Source organism: Haemaphysalis longicornis, unplaced genomic scaffold (genome assembly GCF_048455015.1).
Source record: "Haemaphysalis longicornis isolate Haplotype H1 unplaced genomic scaffold, Haemaphysalis longicornis Haplotype H1 scaffold_15, whole genome shotgun sequence".
Taxonomy (NCBI): domain Eukaryota; kingdom Metazoa; phylum Arthropoda; class Arachnida; order Ixodida; family Ixodidae; genus Haemaphysalis; species Haemaphysalis longicornis.
Window position 1 is genome coordinate 15,490,886 of NW_027526257.1, and position 21,642 is coordinate 15,512,527.

At 50.6% G+C, this 21,642-nt stretch overlaps 1 protein-coding gene across 1 annotated transcript; it reads right to left on the minus strand.

The window, feature by feature from the left end:
- Window positions 1-794: 794 nt before the first annotated feature.
- Window positions 795-20,000, minus strand: LOC144165877 (uncharacterized). Its single transcript, XM_077695632.1, has 25 exons — window positions 19,703-20,000; window positions 18,857-18,968; window positions 18,697-18,753; window positions 18,397-18,501; window positions 17,560-17,658; window positions 17,385-17,468; window positions 17,165-17,284; window positions 16,990-17,073; window positions 16,768-16,887; window positions 16,593-16,676; window positions 15,976-16,095; window positions 15,801-15,884; window positions 15,579-15,698; window positions 15,404-15,487; window positions 15,182-15,301; window positions 15,007-15,090; window positions 14,785-14,904; window positions 14,610-14,693; window positions 14,388-14,507; window positions 14,213-14,296; window positions 13,991-14,110; window positions 13,759-13,872; window positions 13,420-13,670; window positions 12,163-13,344; window positions 795-944 (listed from the first exon to the last, which is right to left on the minus strand). The coding sequence occupies exons 1-25, from the start codon at window positions 19,865-19,867 to the stop codon at window positions 795-797; spliced, it is 3,867 nt and encodes a 1,288-aa protein (XP_077551758.1). The 5' UTR covers window positions 19,868-20,000.
- Window positions 20,001-21,642: the final 1,642 nt, after the last annotated feature.

The following is a 21,642-nucleotide window of genomic DNA, read 5'->3' on the forward strand; positions in this document are numbered from 1 at the left end:
GCAGTCTCGTCTCCGCATGGGCACACTTCAAGCGTGGGCTCTGCTCTTGCAGGAGACAAACTCAATGCCACGCATTAAGGGATTCACTGCGTACTCTTCACCTACCATTCCGGACCGCCGTTGCAGCAATGCATCTGGTCCACCTGGTAAAGTGGCTGTGTACGTAGCCACCTGTTACCCCCAGACTCAAGTGCCGTTGGTGCCTTGGTGCAGTGCGTGGCAGGAAGTGGTTGCTGTATTGGTTCGCCTACCCCGCACAGACGTGATCCTGGTGTCGTGCTACGTGCGTCCGTACAGTGGCAGTGCACCCCGACTGCAAATGGGCTGGCTTGCTCACCTTCGCCGCACGTACCCCGGACGACCTGTGCTAGTCGGTGGGGACTTTAATGCGCCTCATGAGGCATGGGGTTACCCTTCGTCCAGTGCGCGTGGTGTGGCAGTCTTAGATACATTTACAAGCCAGCAGTTTGTGCTACTCAATGCTCCGCACATATCGACACGTCGCTGGGATCATCCTCGCGCGCCCCCCTATGCCCCGGACCTTTCCTGGTGGACAGGCGTAACTCCGGTCTCATGGGACCGTGAGCCGGACTGTTGGGGCAGTGACCACTATCCCTTACGTCTTGGTTTAGCTCCAGGGTCCCAACGATGCCTACGGCGCCGCTGTCGTGTGACTGACTGGGACTTGTTTAGGAGGGTGTTAGACAGCTCCCTACCTGGAACCCTATGCGATGCAGTGCCTATTTTATGCGCCGCCCTTAAGGACGCAACGCGGACAGCTTGGGTGGACGAGTCTAGGCCAGTTCCTGACCTGCATCTCCTTCGATTATGGGCAGCTCGTCGTCGTGCTGAACGGGCTGTGAACCGGTATCCAGGATCTCCAGAATTGCGAGCTTCTTTAAATCGTGCCACAGCCGCTGCCCGCCGCCACGAGAAGCGCCTTTCTAGACAAAGGTGGTTAGATTGGTGTGCGTCCATTGGACCGTCCTCAACGACATCTTCCATCTGGCGGACATTCCGCAGCATGGAAGCTGGTGCACGACCACCGGACCCTGCCACTAGTGCGTGCCTTGCCTCTGGGAAAACGCCAAAACAATTTGCCCCAGAGTTAGCCAAAGCATTCTTCCCGGCGTTCGACCAGGCTCCACCACAATTCATCGGCCAACTTTACCTCCCTCCTGAAGCAGGTGCGTGCCCAACTCAGGTGGACATTGATGGCATACAAGGGCCCTTTACAATGGCGGAATTTGTGGCCGCCATCGACCAGGCCATGTTGCGCACAGCTCCGGGACCAGATGGTATCACCTATGAAGTGTTCAAGAACGCTGATGGCCCAGCTCTTCAGTGGATGCTTGACTCACTCAACGCCATCTGGGCCTCAGGGGAGCTCCCAGCTTCCTGGAAACATGCGGAAGTGGTTCCGATACCAAAACCAGGCAAGCCAGTGGACCGCATGAGTAACCTTAGGCCGATTGCATTGACATGCACTATCTGCAAGCTGCTGGAGCGTATGCTCGCTACTCGCCTGTCCTGATGGCTTGAGCGCTACCTGTGGTATCATCCAGCTCAGATAGGCTTCCGCCAACACCTCGGTACAGAAGATGGCCTGGAACATCTTTCGAACATGGTACTTTTGGGTGGCAGAGCTCGCAGCATACGAACGCTCCTAACCATGGACGTCCTAAAGGCTTATGACCATGTCAGTCACTCAGCGATCCTTACCATCTTACGTCAGCTGAAAGTTCCAGTCATGGTCTGCAACTTGGTGCGGTCTTTCCTCGACAGTCGTACCTTTTCTATACGAATCGGCAAGGAAAGTGTAGGGCATTTCACCTCAGAGCGGGGAGTACCCCAGGGCTCTGTGTTGGCACCAGTGTTGTTTAATGTGGCACTCCTTCCCCTCGCGTGGCAGTTAGCTACCATTCCGGACATTTTCGTTCTAATCTACGCCGACGACATTACAGTCTGGTCAGTACATGCAGATTTGAACAGACAGCAAGCAGGCTTCCAGGCGGCCCTAGACAAAACGGCGCATTGGTGTGCCAAGATTGGATTGACACTTTCGGCTGCAAAGACGACCTTCATGTCGATCACAAATAGGTGGGGCCGACGTCGTCTTTCCCAGACGCCCCTCTCCTTGGCCTTAAACGGCCGTGCCCTCAATCCCGCATCGTCAATGCGAGTGCTTGGCGTAGAAATAGACGCCTCTGGGTCCGCTGCTCCATGGATCCGCTGCGTGCGCGGCAAAGCCTCCAAGACGCTTCATCTCTTCCGACGGATCTCACAAAAGACCGGCGGTGCCTGTAGTCGCATGGCACGTATCCTAGTTCGATCTGTCTTGCAACCCCGGTTGATATACCAAGCTCAGTTTCAGCATCTCACACGAAGGGACTGGGACCTACTGGAAAGTGTAAACCGAGAGGCTATGCGAGTTATCACAGGCCTGCCTCGTATGACCCCAATTCCGACGCTACAAGCGGAGGCCCAGCTGAACACCCTCGACGAGCTTGTTGAACAGCGGAGGAGGGCACGTCACCTGAAAATTCAAACAATTCCCGTTGCTGCGGCATTGGCCCACTACTTCGATTCCAAGTCACCTGTTATATTACGAAAATCACCTGACCTTGCCCCTTGGAGCCGAAGCCAATCCACAGACAACCGGCCACTGACCCGGATACGCCGTTTTCATAATCAGTCCCTGCAGCCCAACCCTTTTCCCTCGGAGTCGGATGGCGCAGCCGAGGCAATGCAAGTGTACGTCGACGCAGGCATGGCCCCAAATCTCCTACACACCAGCCTTGTGTGCCCCACTCATCCAGAACTGCAGCAGACCTGCTCATACCTCACCGAGGCACCTCTTCCCTCAATCATGGCAGAACTTCTGGCCATCCGGGATGGGTTATCCTCATTAGAGCCTCGATTACGCATAAACCCGCCGTCGTGCCTTCACCTGTACACAGACTCCACACAGGCAGTCCGGGAACTCCGACGCGTCGCCAAGTCGCTCGACTTGACCTGCGATGTGCATCGCATTGTGAACTCTTTTCCGTGTCCCGTGCGAGTTCTGTGGAATAGACGTTCAACACCTGCCCACACTGACGCTGACACGGCCTGCCATCCCCAGAGGGTAACTGGGCCGCTACCCCTGCTCCAGTTGTCGCAGAGTGACACCCTCATCATTCACAAGGAGTCTCTCCGGCGCTCCACGCGTGCCCTTCTTCCCCCGCGTGGGTCGGACCTTCCTGGCGGTTTAACCCGCCGCGAGGAGGTGGCGCTTCGGAGAATTCGCGTGGGCGCAGCTTTGACCCCGGCGATAAAGGCCTCATGGAGGACGCAAGTTCCCCCAGAAACATGCCCCTTCTGTAAAACCCCTGCCACTGAAGCGACCCTGGACCACCTCCTTGGTTCATGCTCGGGCCTCCAGGCAGCACGAGTTCGTCACATGAGGGCCCTTGGGTACCACCCGGGACGACCACCTGACCTTCGCCGCTGGACGCACGGTCCCCAATACCGGCCCCTCCTCGACTTCATTGTGGAGACGGGACTGCTGGACTACATCTAGTTTATGCCAAAGGGCGTACTTGCGTAAATAAAAAAAAAAAAAAAAAAAAGTCTCCGTCCCGCTCCCCACTGTCACCGTTGCTTTTGCGGTATGTTCACGAGTGAGATTTAGCGTTTGCGGGTGTTGGAAATCCATGTTTATGGGGAGCAGTCACTCTGTTCGCACATGGGGTGTGTTTACCAGAGTGTAAATGCTTCTGACGCGATCTTAGTGTGGTATATATTCGGTCTGTATAAGCCCCAGGTGTGTGTCACAGGCCAGTGTCGCGGAACCGGCGTATGCATGGACCTGATTGTAGTTACACTGCCCTGAATTTACTAGCAGTGTCTCCGTAACCACCGGTTCCTCAGATATTCGTGCTACGGGTATACATTACGATGCAAATCAGTTTTGTGCGCTTACATATTCAGTGGAACACATACCTGACAGCACGACAGTTACTTTTGCCAATAATATACCTCAGATATTGAACACCACCATTTACAAGCCAGTGTGTGTTAATGTCGGGAATATTCAACGTAAGTACGATGGATAATCCAGAATTATACTCAGGGATCAGCACACGACAAAGAGTCGTCTTGTCGTGAGGGGAGCTCCCGCAAACATTCGTCTGCTACATATATCCTCTGCGAGGAGCGCGCCGACGGGCGTAAAATATAATCGGGGTCCGCGATTAAACGCTTCTTCGAAATATCGTCACATCGCACAGGGAGCCAGCCGAATAAAGGAGAAACTGAAATCATAGGGCATTATCACATACCACACTCTTCCAACGACACCTTTCATCGCTTGTGAACTGCCTGCCCTGAATACTTCAAAAAATGCGTCCGCCGAGCGGTCCGCTGTTCGTTGAAGTCGAAAAAGAAAACGACAGTGAACGCGATATTTGTGTGTGTGATTACTAAAACGTTCATTGCTTGATTCCGCTCGGCATTTGTACATGGCGTCCCCCTGCCGTATAACCCCCACCTATATCTCGCGAAATAGCAGTGATAGCAGTGCATTTCGGGTATAGTTGTTCTGGCGAGCTTCGACGAACGTCTCTAGCATGCCAGAAGCTGCACTGTATTTTTGTTTAATTTAGAGCTATTATGTTTCTTCCGCACTTGCACAGCATGTATTTTTTCGTGGTTTCATATTAGATTGCCTTGGTTCTTGTTATAAGGCGTGTGTGGGTACATATTCAACAACATACAGGCTTGAAATATACTTAACATTTTGGCATGGTTTCTATTCTTGTAAAAGGCATAAGTTATTGTCCGGGATTGGCTAATCACATCCCGAAACATATATTTCTGTGACGTATATATTCGAAACGAAACCGCATTCGTTGTCCAGGCTGCAAAATGAAGCCAACCTCTCACTGTGCCAGTATCAAGTCTAAACGAGGCGACAGTAGAATTCATTTGAGCCTGACGTATTTGGAGGTGACAGGGGTAATTTGCTGCTATTGTCGCCGACGCCCGAAAGAGCGGCGACGATGCGCGCAGAACGGCGTCCCCGGGTAGCTCTTGCAGGCGATCGCGTGCTCTACGAAGACGCAGCTGCTTTTTAAGTTACCTAAACGTACTCTTTGCTGATAGACGTCACCATAACGAGTTTTTTTAGGGTGCGGAAAGGCGAAAAGAAGCGAAACAGAATAAAAACTCTGCACGAGCCCCTATCAGCGACGCAGCGCACATCCCGTCAACGCCGCGGTGAAGCGGCGGCAGGCGGCGCAGCGATCGCGAAGCTCGAGGCGAATGAACGTTGTAGCAGGGTGCCTTAGTTTACACATGTCTCCGCCATACGGCAGCGCTGGCATCGCGACACCCTACTTGGAGAAGTGGAACGCCGTAAATATAAATTGACTTGAGTAAACCTCTAGCGTGTTATCTAGGAAGGGACGAGACGGGATATTAAAGGAGCCATGAAGAGAAAATGCAAGTTGGTTTTATTCGAAAGATTTCGTGTTTTATAGTGCCCCCAGCGCTTGTCCGGATACAAACAGTGCTTTATTCACTAAGAAAAAAAAAAAACAATTTAGGTTAAAATTTTGATTTTCCCGCTCAATCGTGCGTTTTCGTGGCCCCAAGTGACATCACGGGAACCGACCGCTCTGCAGCCTAGAGTACCTTCATTCACGCATCTGCCGTACAGGGTAGAGACACGTAACGCTGGCGCCGCCATGTTCAGTTGCTCGCTCGCCTCCGAAGCAAGTCATTGTGTCAAAACCGCGCTAAAATTATCGCCGCAACGCGGTTTACTGAAGAAGTTTGAATCATATTGTCTGTTTCGCGTTGCTAGGTCTCGTGGGAAACGAAAAGAATAACGCGTTGAGCCGGTTGGCCCAATTGCGGCGGCACGGGACCGTTCAAAGGTTGTCTCCACCCTGTAGCGGTGTTGGTTTGTTCCCGCGTTTCTTTACGTTCCGTAACCTAGATGGCGCCACCATACCGTGGCAAGCGTTTGGTTTGTTTTTGCCCGCATTTAAACCTGGCTTGTTTTTGTTCTGGGAGAAAATATTCGTTCCCTGAAACAGTGCTCGCTCGACAAATGGGGTCACGTAAGACACCGTTGCTTGCGTCAATCGGCCAGTGTCGTCTGAGACAACCCCAAGCCCCGTAGTACTGTGCAGCTAAACCAAAGCATGCTGTGCGCAGTACGAACAGCAGAACGCATCAGTACTTCTATGTTTACATGTGCTTTCGTAACTTCCACTGTTTGTCCCATCATTCCTATTGCTTTGTAAATAATGTGCCCTAAATTTAAGCGCAAATCGCTCGTTCGTCTAGTTTGTAAGCTCTACCTAATTTGCGTCTGCTTCTGCCAGCCTTCGCCAATCGCAGAGCTTCGCCCATGTGACATCACAGGTTCTGTTGCGGGAAATGAGCTGGTGGGTCGCATGACCATTCCCGTTTTTCCTAATTATGTAGCTTATTTGAGCGAAGTTTACGTGAAAAGTGGTGTCGGTATGATTCTAACGAGACAATCTTTGGAATGAACCAAACTTGTGTTTTCTCTTCATGGCTCCTTTAAAGGACTACTGACACGAAATTTTTATGTTACGTTTTTTTCGCTGCTATGCGTGCCTACCAGCCCACTAATCATAGAATGACAGATTAGACGGTCGAGCGCAGCGTAAACATTCATTTACGGCGTCGTTTATTCGTGCCAGTTTCGGTTTCGACGAAAAAACGCCGAGCGGCCACCATGACAGCATGTATCACATGGCGTCACCATTCTTGCCGTATCGCTGCCTCTCTGGAAGCGCGCGCGTGCGAGCGCACGCGCGCGCCCAGACCGGCCGACGTTTTCGCCGTCCCCACAGGCCCGGGCAGCATGACGTCAGTCCCAAAACCATGACGTGTACACACTCCCGAGCAGCGCGCGCCAACCACAGCCAGCGCGTCGGCTTCGTCACGGGAGCCCCGACGTCGGCAGTTTGGGGCACGTAGCAGATGATGTCACGTCGGCCCGCTCTGGGCTTTCTCGTGCGGGCGAAGATTAAAATGGATTTAAATATGTTTCGCTGAGCGGTTGCTGTTGAAACTTGCTGGGAGATATCTCCTGATAAAAAGGAAGTGTTTTACATAGTTATCTCAGCTTTGAAATTTCGTGTCAGTACTCCTTTAACAGCATGAGTGGTGAGCGGGAAAGAGACGGGAGGCATTTACTTGGTAGGGGCGCCAGTCGACTATCATCTTTCGGTGACATTTGCAATGAAAGGAGCAGATACGCGGCTATTTCTTTTTTTCTATATCTTTTGGGTAATTTGGTGTTAGTTTGTTCACTTCAGTTTGTGGTGAGGGTCACACTAGGTAATCCAGCGCATGCGGCTGCCGTATCCACAGGTCCAAGTGGGAGACAGGCATGACAAAGGCAACCGACAGGAATATTCAATGGGGGTTTATTCGGGAACACCCCCCCCCCCTCTCTTCTGTTTAAGGGACACTGCAACACTCTTCGTGCAGTGCAAGTAATCCTGCGGGACGTTTAGATTACACTGCCAGGAACACCCCAGCCAAATATTACACGTGCACGTGAAGCGGTAAGCGCGCAAATCGCTGTGAACGAAGTGGGAAAACCAACCGCGCTCTCTTCAATTCTCCTCATTATGCACCCCTGGCATGGCCTCTGCGACGTCAATCGGGCCATGGCTGTCCTGGCTGTTCTATTGGCTGTCGCTGGTCAACTTCGCGGCTAAATTCTGGCATTTCCTGTGACGATCCGCCGTCGTCGGCACTGTGTATCAACCTCTTCTATGCCTGAACCTGTCGGCATGCTTTTGGTGTTTCTTTTGTTTTGAGTGCGCGCGGAGTTTGAGTGACGAACTAAATATTCCACTTTCAACGAGCCCACTCGACAACAAACGTTTATTGCTTCAAAAACGCCCTACCAGCCTGAGCGCTTGCTTGCGACCAGGCCGTCATGCCTGCTTTTTTGTGGCACCAGACCGGGAATAGACCCGTCCACGTTGCGGAGAAAAGGACAAGACTCCCCGGCCTGTGACATATCGAAGGCTGCCGAACAGAGCGCAGCGCGCCGCCCTAAAGCCCCTCCATACTGCTCTCGTCCGCCTAGGTTAAGTAGCGCCAACCTGCCCTTCCCCGTCCTCTTCCCCGAGCTGCGGAAGCGGAAGAACCGCCATGGAGTAGGGGCGCAAGTGACGCCGTTTCCGCCGCCGAATTCCGCGACGCTGTCACTCTGTGCTGTCCACGACCGGTGGTGCTGTCGCTGGCTGACGGCACGCACAAGCATTCCACTGGTTTGAGTTGTAATTTTGCTTTGCACGTTATTTCGTATGTTGCTGCAGCGAGAAGATGTGATGTTGACAAGGTTTACTCAGGCTACGTGTAGTGCGCATGAAAAAGCATGAGCGGAGCGAGCGGTTGTAACTACAGGCGTATTGGCTTTGCAGTCTTCATGCGAGTTTCGATGTTGCGCTTCCATAATGAGTGATGTCTGTCGTCCGTGAGCACGAGACGCGGACTGTGAATCAATGTACGCGTGCGACACTTATCCCGCTTGCCGTGCTTCCTTCGTCCCGCGGCGATGCAGCACTATGAAGTAGCCCTGGTTGAGCGTTCATTGAAGCAGCACCACTTACGCTAAAACGTTTGTTTTGTGGTTATAACGTCGGAGGCCGTCGCCCAGTAATTGCAAGTCAACGCCGGGAGTTCTTGGTGTGGTGGTGAACGAAGTGATGTATTCGTGATTAGCGGAGCACTTGATTTGATTGATTGTGGGGTTTCACGCGCCGACGGAATGCAGGCGATGAGGCGCGCCGTAGTGGAGGGCTCCGGATTAATTTTGACCACCTGGGGATTTTTAACGTGCGCCGAAATCTCGTACACACGGGCGTTTTTGCTTTTCGCCTCCATCAGATGAGCGGCCGCCGCGGCCGGAAATCGAACCCGCGACCTCGTGTGGAGCACTTGCGCTCTCGCTGTAAGAGCTATGCGCAGTGCTCACTGCCGAGTACAGGCAGCAGCGCGGAACAAGTTCATCTTTTTATTATGGCTGTGTCTAGTAGTGTTTTGTCTGGACGAAATTAACGTGAAGTGTGCAAGTTCCGTCCAGAAAAAAGGAAGGAAAACCAGATTGTCAGTGGGTTTCGTCGAGATTACTGACGAATTTTCCCCGCGCCGTTTTTTTTTTGTTTTTGTTTTTTGTGGCCAATGACTCCGGCTAGTCAGTGAGCGGACACATTGTACAATGCTTACTGTGGCTAATAAAACAATTGAATAGAAACAATCATTTCCACCGCACCGGTGCATTAGTTACTGAAAGCAGTACATCTTGTATGCCTGTTATGGTTTCTGCCAAAATAACCAGCACTCAAACCTTCCACTTAAGTATGTTTATTTCGTTCACAACTTCGGACAAATCAGTTTCCAGATATTCGAAGTTTTTCATAAGTGCTTTCAGTTGTGCTCTGGGCCGTTTTCATTTCAACCAAGCATCTGCCAGCTGGTAAGCTCTAGAAAGCACAGAACATGCTCCTTCAAAGTTGCAAAATAATCCTTCAATTATGGTAGCCACCTGCACAGAAAAACCGTAAACAACGCAATTGCAAGGACTACGTATGGTACATAACGTAACACGACTAAGCACTCAACAACTGCACAAAAATACAATATACACAAAGAATTCCCATGACTGTGCAAGTAAATAAAACAAAGCTGCCAAATTAGCACTCAAACTGAGTGGTACACAGAAATGGAGAAACAGACTTAAGACCTAAGAACTGCATTATGCATTAAAAACATGCTGACTAGAAACTGCACAGTTTTGCTGAAAGACCTTCAAGCATGCACATCAACTGCCGAGCCAATAAATAGTGGTTGAGAACAGTACAACAACAAGTGCCCCTGAACACTGCAATTTTTGGCAGCGAGATTTGCGGCTCTGAAGAAAGACGCACAGGTGGGATTGTTCCATAGCCCTATACAACGGGCTGTTAAAACCAACCATTACCTTGTCGGATGATAGTTCACATGGCATGGACACAAAATGCCAACAGAATTATAATGGCTAGGCATGTAGATAAAACAAAGCTACTAGATTAGCATTCAAACTGAGCGGCACACAGAAATGCAGAAACATCAAGACGCAAAGCCTAAAAACTGCACTATGTGGCAAAAAAACATGCCAGCTAGGAATTGCACACTACATTTGAAAGACTCTTCAGCATCACATCAAATGCTGCGCCAATGAATAGTGGATGAGAACCAGTCGTGGGCATGTTACCAGCAAAAAGTAAGTGTTAGTTACCGACGCTAGGAAAACAACATATCACAAACCAAACGATAAAGTTTATATTGCACATGGTAAAACCTAAAGCCCCTCAACCTAGGCAGTGCAGAAGGGCAGCATGCAGGGGCTTTAGTAAAACTGTAGGTGAAGGGAACCTAAAGAGGGGTGCACTCAAGCCTAACAACAACAATCCTTATGTGCGCCTAATTTTGTTGCATTAACTTTTTTACTGATGCACCCGTTGTGTGGAGGAACTCATCGACAAAATTCATTGTAACGTAGGGTGCGCTGTTTCTCAAAGTTTGCAACCGAAAGATTCCCTTTTTTCGGGGGTGTAATTTCCAGTTTCTTTGTTGTGTGTGTCTGTTCGCTCAAGGCGAAGGAATAGTTTTAGATACCAACAACCTCTGACCTTGATCTTTTGCTGGAAAGAAAATCCACCCTCTCGGGACCCTTTCTAAACTGTGAGCAAAGCAGTGTTATGGAAAGGAAAAAGGTGGAGATACAAAAAAGTCCGAAGCAGTAGAAAGCATAAACTGTACGTCGGCCCGTAACAAGTGTTGCTATAGGATAGTTTTCTATAAAAAAAATAAAGTAACTGCAATGGTAGTTACTGTGACAGTTACTCCGTAAAAGGGTAACAATGTTACAGTTAGAGGGCCCTCTAACTTCAAAGTGACTAGATACAGTTACAAGTAACTAGTTACTACCCAAGACTGATGAGAACGGTGCGAAGACAAGCGCCCGTGAATATTGCCATATTGGGCAGCGAGATTTACGGCTCCTAAGAGAGATGCACTGCTAGGACTGTTGACTGTATGCCGTGCTGTTTACAACCAACCATGGCCACGGCAGATGCTAGTCTGCATGGCATGGACACTCAAAATGTCAACAGAACTACAATGGCTAGGCATATGGATAAAACAAAGCTACTAGATTAGCACTCAAACTGAGTGGTACACACAAATACAGAAACATTGAGACTCGAAACCTCAAAACAGCGTAATGCGACAAGAGAACATGCTGACTAGAAACTGCACACTTTCATTACAAGACCCTTAAGCATGCAAACTAGTTGGCACACAAATTCAAAAACGCCAACAACCCATAACAGCCCCACACACGACACAGAAAAGATAGTTGACACTAAGGATCGCCTTTCAACAGACAGAGGTAACACTTGCAATATGGTTGCAATGCGGTTCTACGAATACCTACGTGAACTCTCTGCAGTGGAATCCGTTATTAGCCAAGCTGATAAGCCAGTATGAACTGAGACTATGAACCTGCTACATACTTCTGACAACCTCATCTTACCTAATTGCCCTTACTGCCTCACGCATGCCGACACTTCGGCTTCCACATTTCGGTTGCGGCGCTTCTTTGACTAAGGCTTCATTCTTGTTTTTGAGAAAAATGTGAATTCTCGTCCTCAAAAATGCAGTGACCAGTTTGCGTGGCACATCATGGCATGTTGGTATGTCGGTCACCATATCTTTAAAAATTTCCTTCTTGATGTGCACCAATGAAGCCCTGTTCTGCAAAAGGCTTTCCACATTGCTCCCAAAGAAGGCCTCACAGAGCTTCAACAGCTCAGAAGCTGCCTTTGAAGGCACAACCAGTGAAACTTTGTGGGGCAGATAAGACTTGACCCGAAGCCAGTCATTTTCTGCAAGGTCTGAGCAGCTACCTGTGATGGCCTCGGCGCAGTTGTGGCATGTCTTAAAGTTTTTCATTATTTGGCTTACTGTGTAGCCGCAAACGTACCGAAACCCCTCATCAACAACTATGTTTTCTAGGGTTTCAGGCGTCGGGCGAAAGATAACAACAGTGCACGGCTGTTGCTTGCCCTGAATACCCACTAGTGCAACACCATCTGAGCACATGTAGTTGCCCTTTGGGTTTGCACGCAGAAACTGCGAGAGTGCTGCACTGCGCAGTGCACACTTGAACTCGCGCGGCGAGGGCACAGCATTATTCATCCTTATCGTTGAAAAGAAGTTTTCCAACGCGTCTTGGCTGAAGCGAGAAAGGAGGACAAAAACAAAGCCTTCCATAGTGACAAGGTGCTGCTGTAGCAACTGTGCCGACATTGTAGCTAATATAGCTCCTGTCTGGAAGGGCTTCCATTTACCATCTTTTCCTACGATCTTCATGTTCTCAAACAAAGTGATCATCTCGTCAAAGAAAGCATCCCCTTGTACACCTAGATGTCTTTCAGCCTGCTTTCTCGTTCGCGATGTGAGCAGCGTGAACCAGGTGTTTATTTTGTCTATAAACCACGCAGTTGTTGTTGCCTCTTCATCTAGTTCCCCTTTTTGCACATTGTAGTGCAACGCAGCTGCCGTGTCGTGGCTCAGCAGCGAGTATGCAGGGCCAACCTTCATCTTGTCATAATGTGAGGAATTTAGGCAGGACTTTTTTAACCTGGGAGCAAGTTGAAATTCCTTACCTTCCTCAAGTTCTAGCAGCTCTTCAACATGCTCAAGAGAAACCACTCTACCGGGGAGTTTGTACTTCGTCACTATATCGTCCGGCAACTCTATTTTGTCTCCTTGCGTCAACTGCCCTATCAGATTTTTCAAAAGATGTGGCGCATCAGCGAAAAAGTAGAGACGCCTGCTGGAGTCAATAGGGTGCGGTACATGAGACTGTCGACTCTTCCTACTAATCTTAATACCATAAGAACTCCACAGCCCTTGATTGCAAGGGCCCATGTCGGTGACGATGCCTTGGATCTTAATTCCAATTTCTTCACAAGCACGAATTATGGCATTAATCTTATTTTTAATGGTTTCGGCATGAAACGAATGTCCAGTCAATTCATATGCCACCGCCTGCTTCCACCGGGTGGAAATGCCTCCCAGCATGAAAACGAGTGCATGTGTTGCATGGCAAGATTCCGGCAAGGAGTTGTTGCACAATGGAACAGTCGGTCGCCCAAGAAGTGTCCCCGTCGAAGGATCAAAATCCAAACCCTTTGCGATCTGCATTTCATCCAGCATCAGCACTGCATGACGCTCCTGTTCAGAAAGCTCGCCCACCTGAACAGAAAAAATAGACAAACAAATTACCCACAGCATCATGGATTGTTAGAAAACAAGAGTGTAGACACAAACCTTGATCTTAAGAAGGTCCATAACTTCTGTTAGGAGTCCAGGGGAAAACTTGAAATTCTCTATTTTCCGCTGCAGCGTCCTTTCTGATGGCAGAGGCATTCCTAATTCCCTAGCTACGCCGTAGCCTTTAGATCTGCAGGAGAGTTTCAGTTTCAAAGCCTTCATGACTGTTTCATCGCTCCATGTTGAACCTCGCATAGTGTTCTTCTGCAGGCAAGTCGCCTGGTCGGGGTTCAGGTAGCCAACAACGCCTGCATAGGTAATGCAAAAAATCTGGAAATGGCCCTTTATATGAAAGCATAGATCATGTCATGAATTTGATGGAATTGCACTGCGCACCTGCTCGAAGATTTTCATTTTCCACCATGAGGGCGCTGACTTTTCGCTGTGCCAAAGCAAGCTTCCTTTTCAGCTCGGAGATTTCCGTTTGCAAGGAATCGTCACTGTTTGGCCCTGAAAATAAACAATGCAATGCAGTACTTTTGCCCGTCTAACTCTAATCAGAATGCATTTATATTACAAGAACGAAGGCACTTGCAGTTACATGACCCCACGCGTTGTGTGCACGTACCAGCTGCGTCAGTTGCATTGGCAGGACCTCTGCCATCTGGCCCTGGGCTGGACGTGGCGGGCAATGCCTGCCGGGGCGTCAGCAGCGACCTGCCGACAGCTGCACTCGCACAGCCGGAGTCTGGGAAAAATGTGAATGCAAAAAGCCCAATGAATGACCTGCAGATGTTACGGAAACACACAAGTCGCACACTATGTTGCAGTTTGACAAATTTGTGCCTACCACGGTGCCGACTGGGTGTAGGGGACAACATTGTCGGCGTTCCGAGCAGTGACCGGCCAGCAGGCAGGCTCACAACGGTGAACACTGAAAAGTTTGCACGCATGAAAAGTCAATAGCACATTACAGGAACGAAGGCACTTGCATTTGCATGACCCCACGCGTTGTGTGCACGTACCAGCTGCGTCAGTTGCATTGGCAGGACCTCTGCCATCTGGCCCTGGGCTGGACGTGGCGGGCAATGCCTGCCGGGGCGTCAGCAGCGACCTGCCGACCGCTGCACTCGCACAGCCCGAGTCTGGGAAAAATGTGAATGCAAAAAGCCCAATGAATGACCTGCAGATGTTACGGAAACACACAAGTCGCACACTATGTGGCAGTTTGACAAATTTGTGCCTACCACGGTGCCGACTGGGTGTAGGGGACAACATTGTCGGCGTTCCGAGCAGTGACCGGCCAGCAGGCGGGCTCACAACGGTGAACACTGAAAAGTTTGCACGCATGAAAAGTCAATAGCACATTACAGGAACGAAGGCACTTGCAGTTGCATGACCCTCGGCGTTGTGTGCACGTACCAGCTGCATCAGTTGCATTGGCAGGACCTCTGCCATCTGGCCCTGGGCTGGACGTGGCGGGCAATGCCTGCCGGGGCGTCAGCAGCGACCTGCCGACAGCTGCACTCGCACAGCCGGAGTCTGGGAAAAATGTGAATGCAAAAAGCCCAATGAATGACCTGCAGATGTTACGGAAACACACAAGTCGCACACTATGTGGCAGTTTGACAAATTTGTGCCTACCACGGTGCCGACTGGGTGTAGGGGACAACATTGTCGGCGTTCCGAGCAGTGACCGGCCAGCAGGCGGGCTCACAACGGTGAACACTGAAAAGTTTGCACGCATGAAAAGTCAATAGCACATTACAGGAACGAAGGCACTTGCAGTTGCATGACCCTCGGCGTTGTGTGCACGTACCAGCTGCGTCAGTTGCATTGGCAGGACCTCTGCCATCTGGCCCTGGGCTGGACGTGGCGGGCAATGCCTGCCGGGGCGTCAGCAGCGACCTGCCGACCGCTGCACTCGCACAGCCCGAGTCTGGGAAAAATGTGAATGCAAAAAGCCCAATGAATGACCTGCAGATGTTACGGAAACACACAAGTCGCACACTATGTGGCAGTTTGACAAATTTGTGCCTACCACGGTGCCGACTGGGTGTAGGGGACAACATTGTCGGCGTTCCGAGCAGTGACCGGCCAGCAGGCGGGCTCACAACGGTGAACACTGAAAAGTTTGCACGCATGAAAAGTCAATAGCACATTACAGGAACGAAGGCACTTGCAGTTGCATGACCCTCGGCGTTGTGTGCACGTACCAGCTGCGTCAGTTGCATTGGCAGGACCTCTGCCATCTGGCCCTGGGCTGGACGTGGCGGGCAATGCCTGCCGGGGCGTCAGCAGCGACCTGCCGACAGCTGCACTCGCACAGCCGGAGTCTGGGAAAAATGTGAATGCAAAAAGCCCAATGAATGACCTGCAGATGTTACGGAAACACACAAGTCGCACACTATGTTGCAGTTTGACAAATTTGTGCCTACCACGGTGCCGACTGGGTGTAGGGGACAACATTGTCGGCGTTCCGAGCAGTGACCGGCCAGCAGGCGGGCTCACAACGGTGAACACTGAAAAGTTTGCACGCATGAAAAGTCAATAGCACATTACAGGAACGAAGGCACTTGCATTTGCATGACCCTCGGCGTTGTGTGCACGTACCAGCTGCGTCAGTTGCATTGGCAGGACCTCTGCCATCTGGCCCTGGGCTGGACGTGGCGGGCAATGCCTGCCGGGGCGTCAGCAGCGACCTGCCGACCGCTGCACTCGCACAGCCCGAGTCTGGGAAAAATGTGAATGCAAAAAGCCCAATGAATGACCTGCAGATGTTACGGAAACACACAAGTCGCACACTATGTGGCAGTTTGACAAATTTGTGCCTACCACGGTGCCGACTGGGTGTAGGGGACAACATTGTCTGCGTTCCGAGCAGTGACCGGCCAGCAGGCGGGCTCACAACGGTGAACACTGAAAAGTTTGCACGCATGAAAAGTCAATAGCACATTACAGGAACGAAGGCACTTGCAGTTGCATGACCCCACGCGTTGTGTGCACGTACCAGCTGCGTCAGTTGCATTGGCAGGACCTCTGCCATCTGGCCCTGGGCTGGACGTGGCGGGTAATGCCTGCCGGGGCGTCAGCAGCGACCTGCCGACCGCTGCACTCGCACAGCCCGAGTCTGGGAAAAATGTGAATGCAAAAAGCCCAATGAATGACCTGCAGATGTTACGGAAACACAAGTCGCACACTATGTGGCAGTTTGACAAATTTGTGCCTACCACGGTGCCGACTGGGTGTAGGGGAGAACCTTGTCGGCGTTCCGAGCAGTGACCGGCCAGCAGGCGGGCTCACAACGGTGAACACTGAAAAGTTTGCACGCATGAAAAGTCAATAGCACATTACAGGAACGAAGGCACTTGCAGTTGCATGACCCCACGCGATGTGTGCACGTACCAGCTGCGTCAGTTGCATTGGCAGGACCTCTGCCATCTGGCCCTGGGCTGGACGTGGCGGGTAATGCCTGCCGGGGCGTCAGCAGCGACCTGCCGACCGCTGCACTCGCACAGCCCGAGTCTGGGAAAAATGTGAATGCAAAAAGCCCAATGAATGACCTGCAGATGTTACGGAAACACACAAGTCGCACACTATGTGGCAGTTTGACAAATTTGTGCCTACCACGGTGCCGACTGGGTGTAGGGGAGAACCTTGTCGGCGTTCCGAGCAGTGACCGGCCAGCAGGCGGGCTCACAACGGTGAACACTGAAAAGTTTGCACGCATGAAAAGTCAATAGCACATTACAGGAACGAAGGCACTTGCAGTTGCATGACCCCACGCGTTGTGTGCACGTACCAGCTGCGTCAGTTGCATTGGCAGGACCTCTGCCATCTGGCCCTGGGATGGACGTGGCGGGTAATGCCTGCCGGGGCGTCAGCAGCGACCTGCCGACCGCTGCACTCGCACAGCCCGAGTCTGGGAAAAATGTGAATGCAAAAAGCCCAATGAATGACCTGCAGATGTTACGGAAACACAAGTCGCACACTATGTGGCAGTTTGACAAATTTGTGCCTACCACGGTGCCGACTGGGTGTAGGGGAGAACCTTGTCGGCGTTCCGAGCAGTGACCGGCCAGCAGGCGGGCTCACAACGGTGAACACTGAAAAGTTTGCACGCATGAAAAGTCAATAGCACATTACAGGAACGAAGGCACTTGCAGTTGCATGACCCCACGCGATGTGTGCACGTACCAGCTGCGTCAGTTGCATTGGCAGGACCTCTGCCATCTGGCCCTGGGCTGGACGTGGCGGGTAATGCCTGCCGGGGCGTCAGCAGCGACCTGCCGACCGCTGCACTCGCACAGCCCGAGTCTGGGAAAAATGTGAATGCAAAAAGCCCAATGAATGACCTGCAGATGTTACGGAAACACACAAGTCGCACACTATGTGGCAGTTTGACAAATTTGTGCCTACCACGGTGCCGACTGGGTGTAGGGGAGAACCTTGTCGGCGTTCCGAGCAGTGACCGGCCAGCAGGCGGGCTCACAACGGTGAACACTGAAAAGTTTGCACGCATGAAAAGTCAATAGCACATTACAGGAACGAAGGCACTTGCAGTTGCATGACCCCACGCGTTGTGTGCACGTACCAGCTGCGTCAGTTGCATTGGCAGGACCTCTGCCATCTGGCCCTGGGCTGGACGTGGCGGGCAATGCCTGCCGGGGCGTCAGCAGCGACCTGCCAATCGCTGCACTCGCACAGCCCGAGTCTGGGAAAAATGTGAATGCAAAAAGTACAATGAATGACCTGGTGACATTACGGAAGCACACAAGTCGCACACGTATCACACCTTAAGCACGGTAAATGAAGAATTTCACAGAAACTGAGGTCAGTGGTAAAAGTGGCTGGTGCTTATGGCTGTGCATGAGACCAGTATAGAGGAGCCTTAAAGCTAGTATATTGAGGCAAAGGAGGTTGTGAAACTTAAGGCTAGCGTACGGTATTTGTCACTGTTATTCTAACCAATCCACGAGACATTTCATGATGCACTCTAGTTTACTTGAACCTCTCCAAGGCAGTCCTATGTACCTTGTGTCAGTGTGGTCAATGGAGCGAGTGGCTGTCGAGGGACCAACTGCTTGGAGTAAGGCGACGGCACAGCCACCTGTGAAAACAAGTGGCTTGATGGTCCTCCTGGAAGTGCAGTGCATGGAGTAAATTACTCAGTGTAACAAAATATCATGAACAACCAGACATTTAACCAGTTAGGCTAGTTTGTGTGCACTAAACTTCAGCATGATTACTACAATTGATAGGAATGACAATCCGCAAAACGATTTATTGGTAGAAATCTTTTCAAGCCGTCACTGGAAATCTTTTTCAACGTACCTTGTTCGTTTTCTTTTCCGGGTTGTCTGGACAAGCATCCATGGTCGTTTACTGTACCTGCACAGCAATGAAATAAAATTGGCTGAACTGCATGCCATGAACGATTATGAAAATGTTCCCTTTTGAGACTGTGGCATTGCGATGTGTCGTTTGTGCCTACCTGGATTCTGTGGTACGAGACGAAACAGTGAAGGCACAGCCGTGCATTTCAGCTTCTTCACACCATAGTTTTTAAGCACTGCAGGCTCGAACTGGTCGTCCGCAAAGTGGTCCTATGCAGGTGAAGAGAATTATTAGTTCTCAAACATGTTCAAGCCAGGATGGCTAGCTTGTGACCTGTACTTTGAAGAAATAAACCGGCACCAATAAATGGCGTCCTTTGTAGCACAGCAGCTAAGGCACGGGTGCTTACTGAGAGTTATTTGGATCAGGAACAGATTGCAATGTCTATAGTTACGCCCAGTGAGTAAACGCATTTAGGTGAGTTATGACTAAATTCAGAACTTGTTTCCTTGTCATTCCTGTTACGAAAATTTATGCTACACGATTGGAACCTTATGAAGGTGTAGTTGAAATACAACAGCTGGAAATCGCAAAATGATGCGCTTGTAGCGAAGATCCTCTATCGGCATTCACGGCCGCTTTTTTAAAGAGAAATTTACTTCCACTAAGTTGTGCATCACAGATCAGAGAAGATTTTCGAATGTTTTACAGAACGAACGCGACATATCACAGCTTCGTTTTCGCAGTTTAAGTAACCGCCAAAGTACCTGAAAGTAACGAAAGCCGGTATTGCGTGTGCAGTACGAATGTACTCGTCAGCGACACTTACACAGCAATACTGATGTAATAATGTGCATTCAAGGATGACAATGGCAGCCAGCTGAAATCTGATAAGTAATGCGCGCTTTATTTACCCCGCAAAGTTTGCTCTTACGCCAGTTGATATACACATCCCGGTAACGTAAATACCCGACGAGGTCAAGCTTTTCACGCACGCACGTACCTCGCAGAGCTTGGAATGCTTCCTAGGCTGGAAACTTGCGCGTCCAATGCGTTGCAACCAGACGTCCAGTCTCTCGGTGTCGTGCTTCGCAAATGGTAACGAGAAAAGAGACTTTCCCCTGTTCGACCGTGTCGAGCAGCCGGGGGCGCAGCACCACGACGGCATTCTTCGCGACGCACCGAAGACATCAAGCGAAGGACTACCACGGGTCGGGCTCAGTCACGGAGGAACCGTTACAACTGTTTGTTTCTCACGTTGTGTAAAAAACAGCCTACTTGGGCGTAGAAAGCGACGTAAATGCGCCAGTTAGAGTGTACTCTAGCGCCAGTAAACATGAGAGCCGCCATGTGTGTGACAGTTCTTGGCGGAAGGAAGCAGATATTCCGCATCCCGCGGAACCGGAAAGCGCAGTTGCGGAAGCGGAAGTAGGCGGATACGGAAGCGGAACACGGCGGCGGCACTCTTCAAAGGATGGCGCTACTTAAAAAAGCGGCCCTGTCCGTGATGGAGGGCTTTACGCCGCCCCACTCTCCTGGAGAGAGGCGCAGCTTTCGTTGCCTTGCCCGCGGTGGAGTTGCGAGGGAAGATTTATAGGCCTCCTGCGCTGCCCAGAGGGCGCTGCGCAAGCGGCTTCCGGGCAGTACTTCCGGGTAGTACAAAGCTGCGCGGGCCCCATAGCAGGCGGGTAAAGCTGGCTCAAAAATGTGTCTAAACATGAATGCCGCCATGATGCCACGCTGTAGTTGCCAGATCAGTAGTTTAAGATATTGCTAACAATTTTTCTTAAAAATGAGGCACAAATTTAGGGCCCTAAGCTAAAATTAGGCAACTTTTATGGCAATAACTGAGTTTCTTTACGAGTTTGTATGCTTTTTATTAGTTTTCTTGAAGTATTCGTGCTTGACGAACAAAAATAAATGAAAGTATAAGCAAAAAGAAGACGTCGGGCTGAGGCGCCAAATTCAGTTTCGGTATATTGTGAGGAGCGTCAGTCGTGTGGGGCTAATTTACAAAGGTTCACTCTAACACGCCTTAGTGTCTGCTGTGTCACTTCGTTGCTTGCGAAGACACGCTCGCGAAGACTGCCGACGATACGGAATAAAGCCGCCGCCGCCTATCTTCAAGGATACCTTCTCTACATGTCCGTAGTGGCTGCTGCCGATTTGAACTCGCCGTCAGCCGGTCATATCACGTTACGCGAAACATGTCTGGGCAGATCGGCTCCTTTTAATCGTATATAATTCGTAAATTAAAAACAAACAAATGTACGAACCATTTTACCATGTCTAGCGTATAACTAGGCTCTTGTTTACGGGTGCTGTTATACTTTCACTGAACGGTTTTTTACTTGAGTCAGAGATTAAACAACCGCCAACTAGTAATAATAATGGTAACTTTATTTGCACGATAAGGTGGTTTTCTAGAGGAGGACAAGGCGAAGCCGAAAGGTAATCCCGAATGTAGGTGCAGAAATCTCCTGTATGGATGTGTGCGATTGGTGCATGCTCCTACGATCGCTGAAACACGCAATCTGAAATTTTCGAGAATATATTTGATGCTTTGCATGACACATTTCTTAAATTCGGCGGATCAGCGACGTTGTTTAATTACGTATACTTGCACCTCTCCTCTCATATGGCCCATGTATATACCTGCACAGAGGAGGTGGGGGAGGAGTAAACTTCGTTCATTTGAGATGGGCACCCGTGTGGTGGGGCGTTAAGAAAAATTATTCTGCCCTTCCCTGGGTGCCTTCGCCAATGAACGGAAATGGCCACTTCTGTTCACGCCCAATTATCAGGACCACCCCGCCTGCAGGCGGTTTTGCCTGAAATGCCTGCGGGTTCGGCCGGAAATCTGTCTGTCAACAGAGACCGCCTAGGAAGCATGTTGAGGTAACACACATATGCGCTTTCTTGGGTCGCGATGGGACCGTCATG

Coding starts and splice junctions, on each gene's coding strand:
- LOC144165877 (XM_077695632.1), bottom strand. CDS start 19,867: ATGCCGTCGTGGTGCTGCGCCCCCGGCTGCTCGACACGGTCGAACAGG. Junction 16,888..16,989: donor TACACCCAGTCGGCACCGTG/GTAGGCACAAAT, acceptor CATTTTTCCCAG/ACTCGGGCTGTGCGAGTGCA. Junction 16,096..16,592: donor TACACCCAGTCGGCACCGTG/GTAGGCACAAAT, acceptor CATTTTTCCCAG/ACTCGGGCTGTGCGAGTGCA.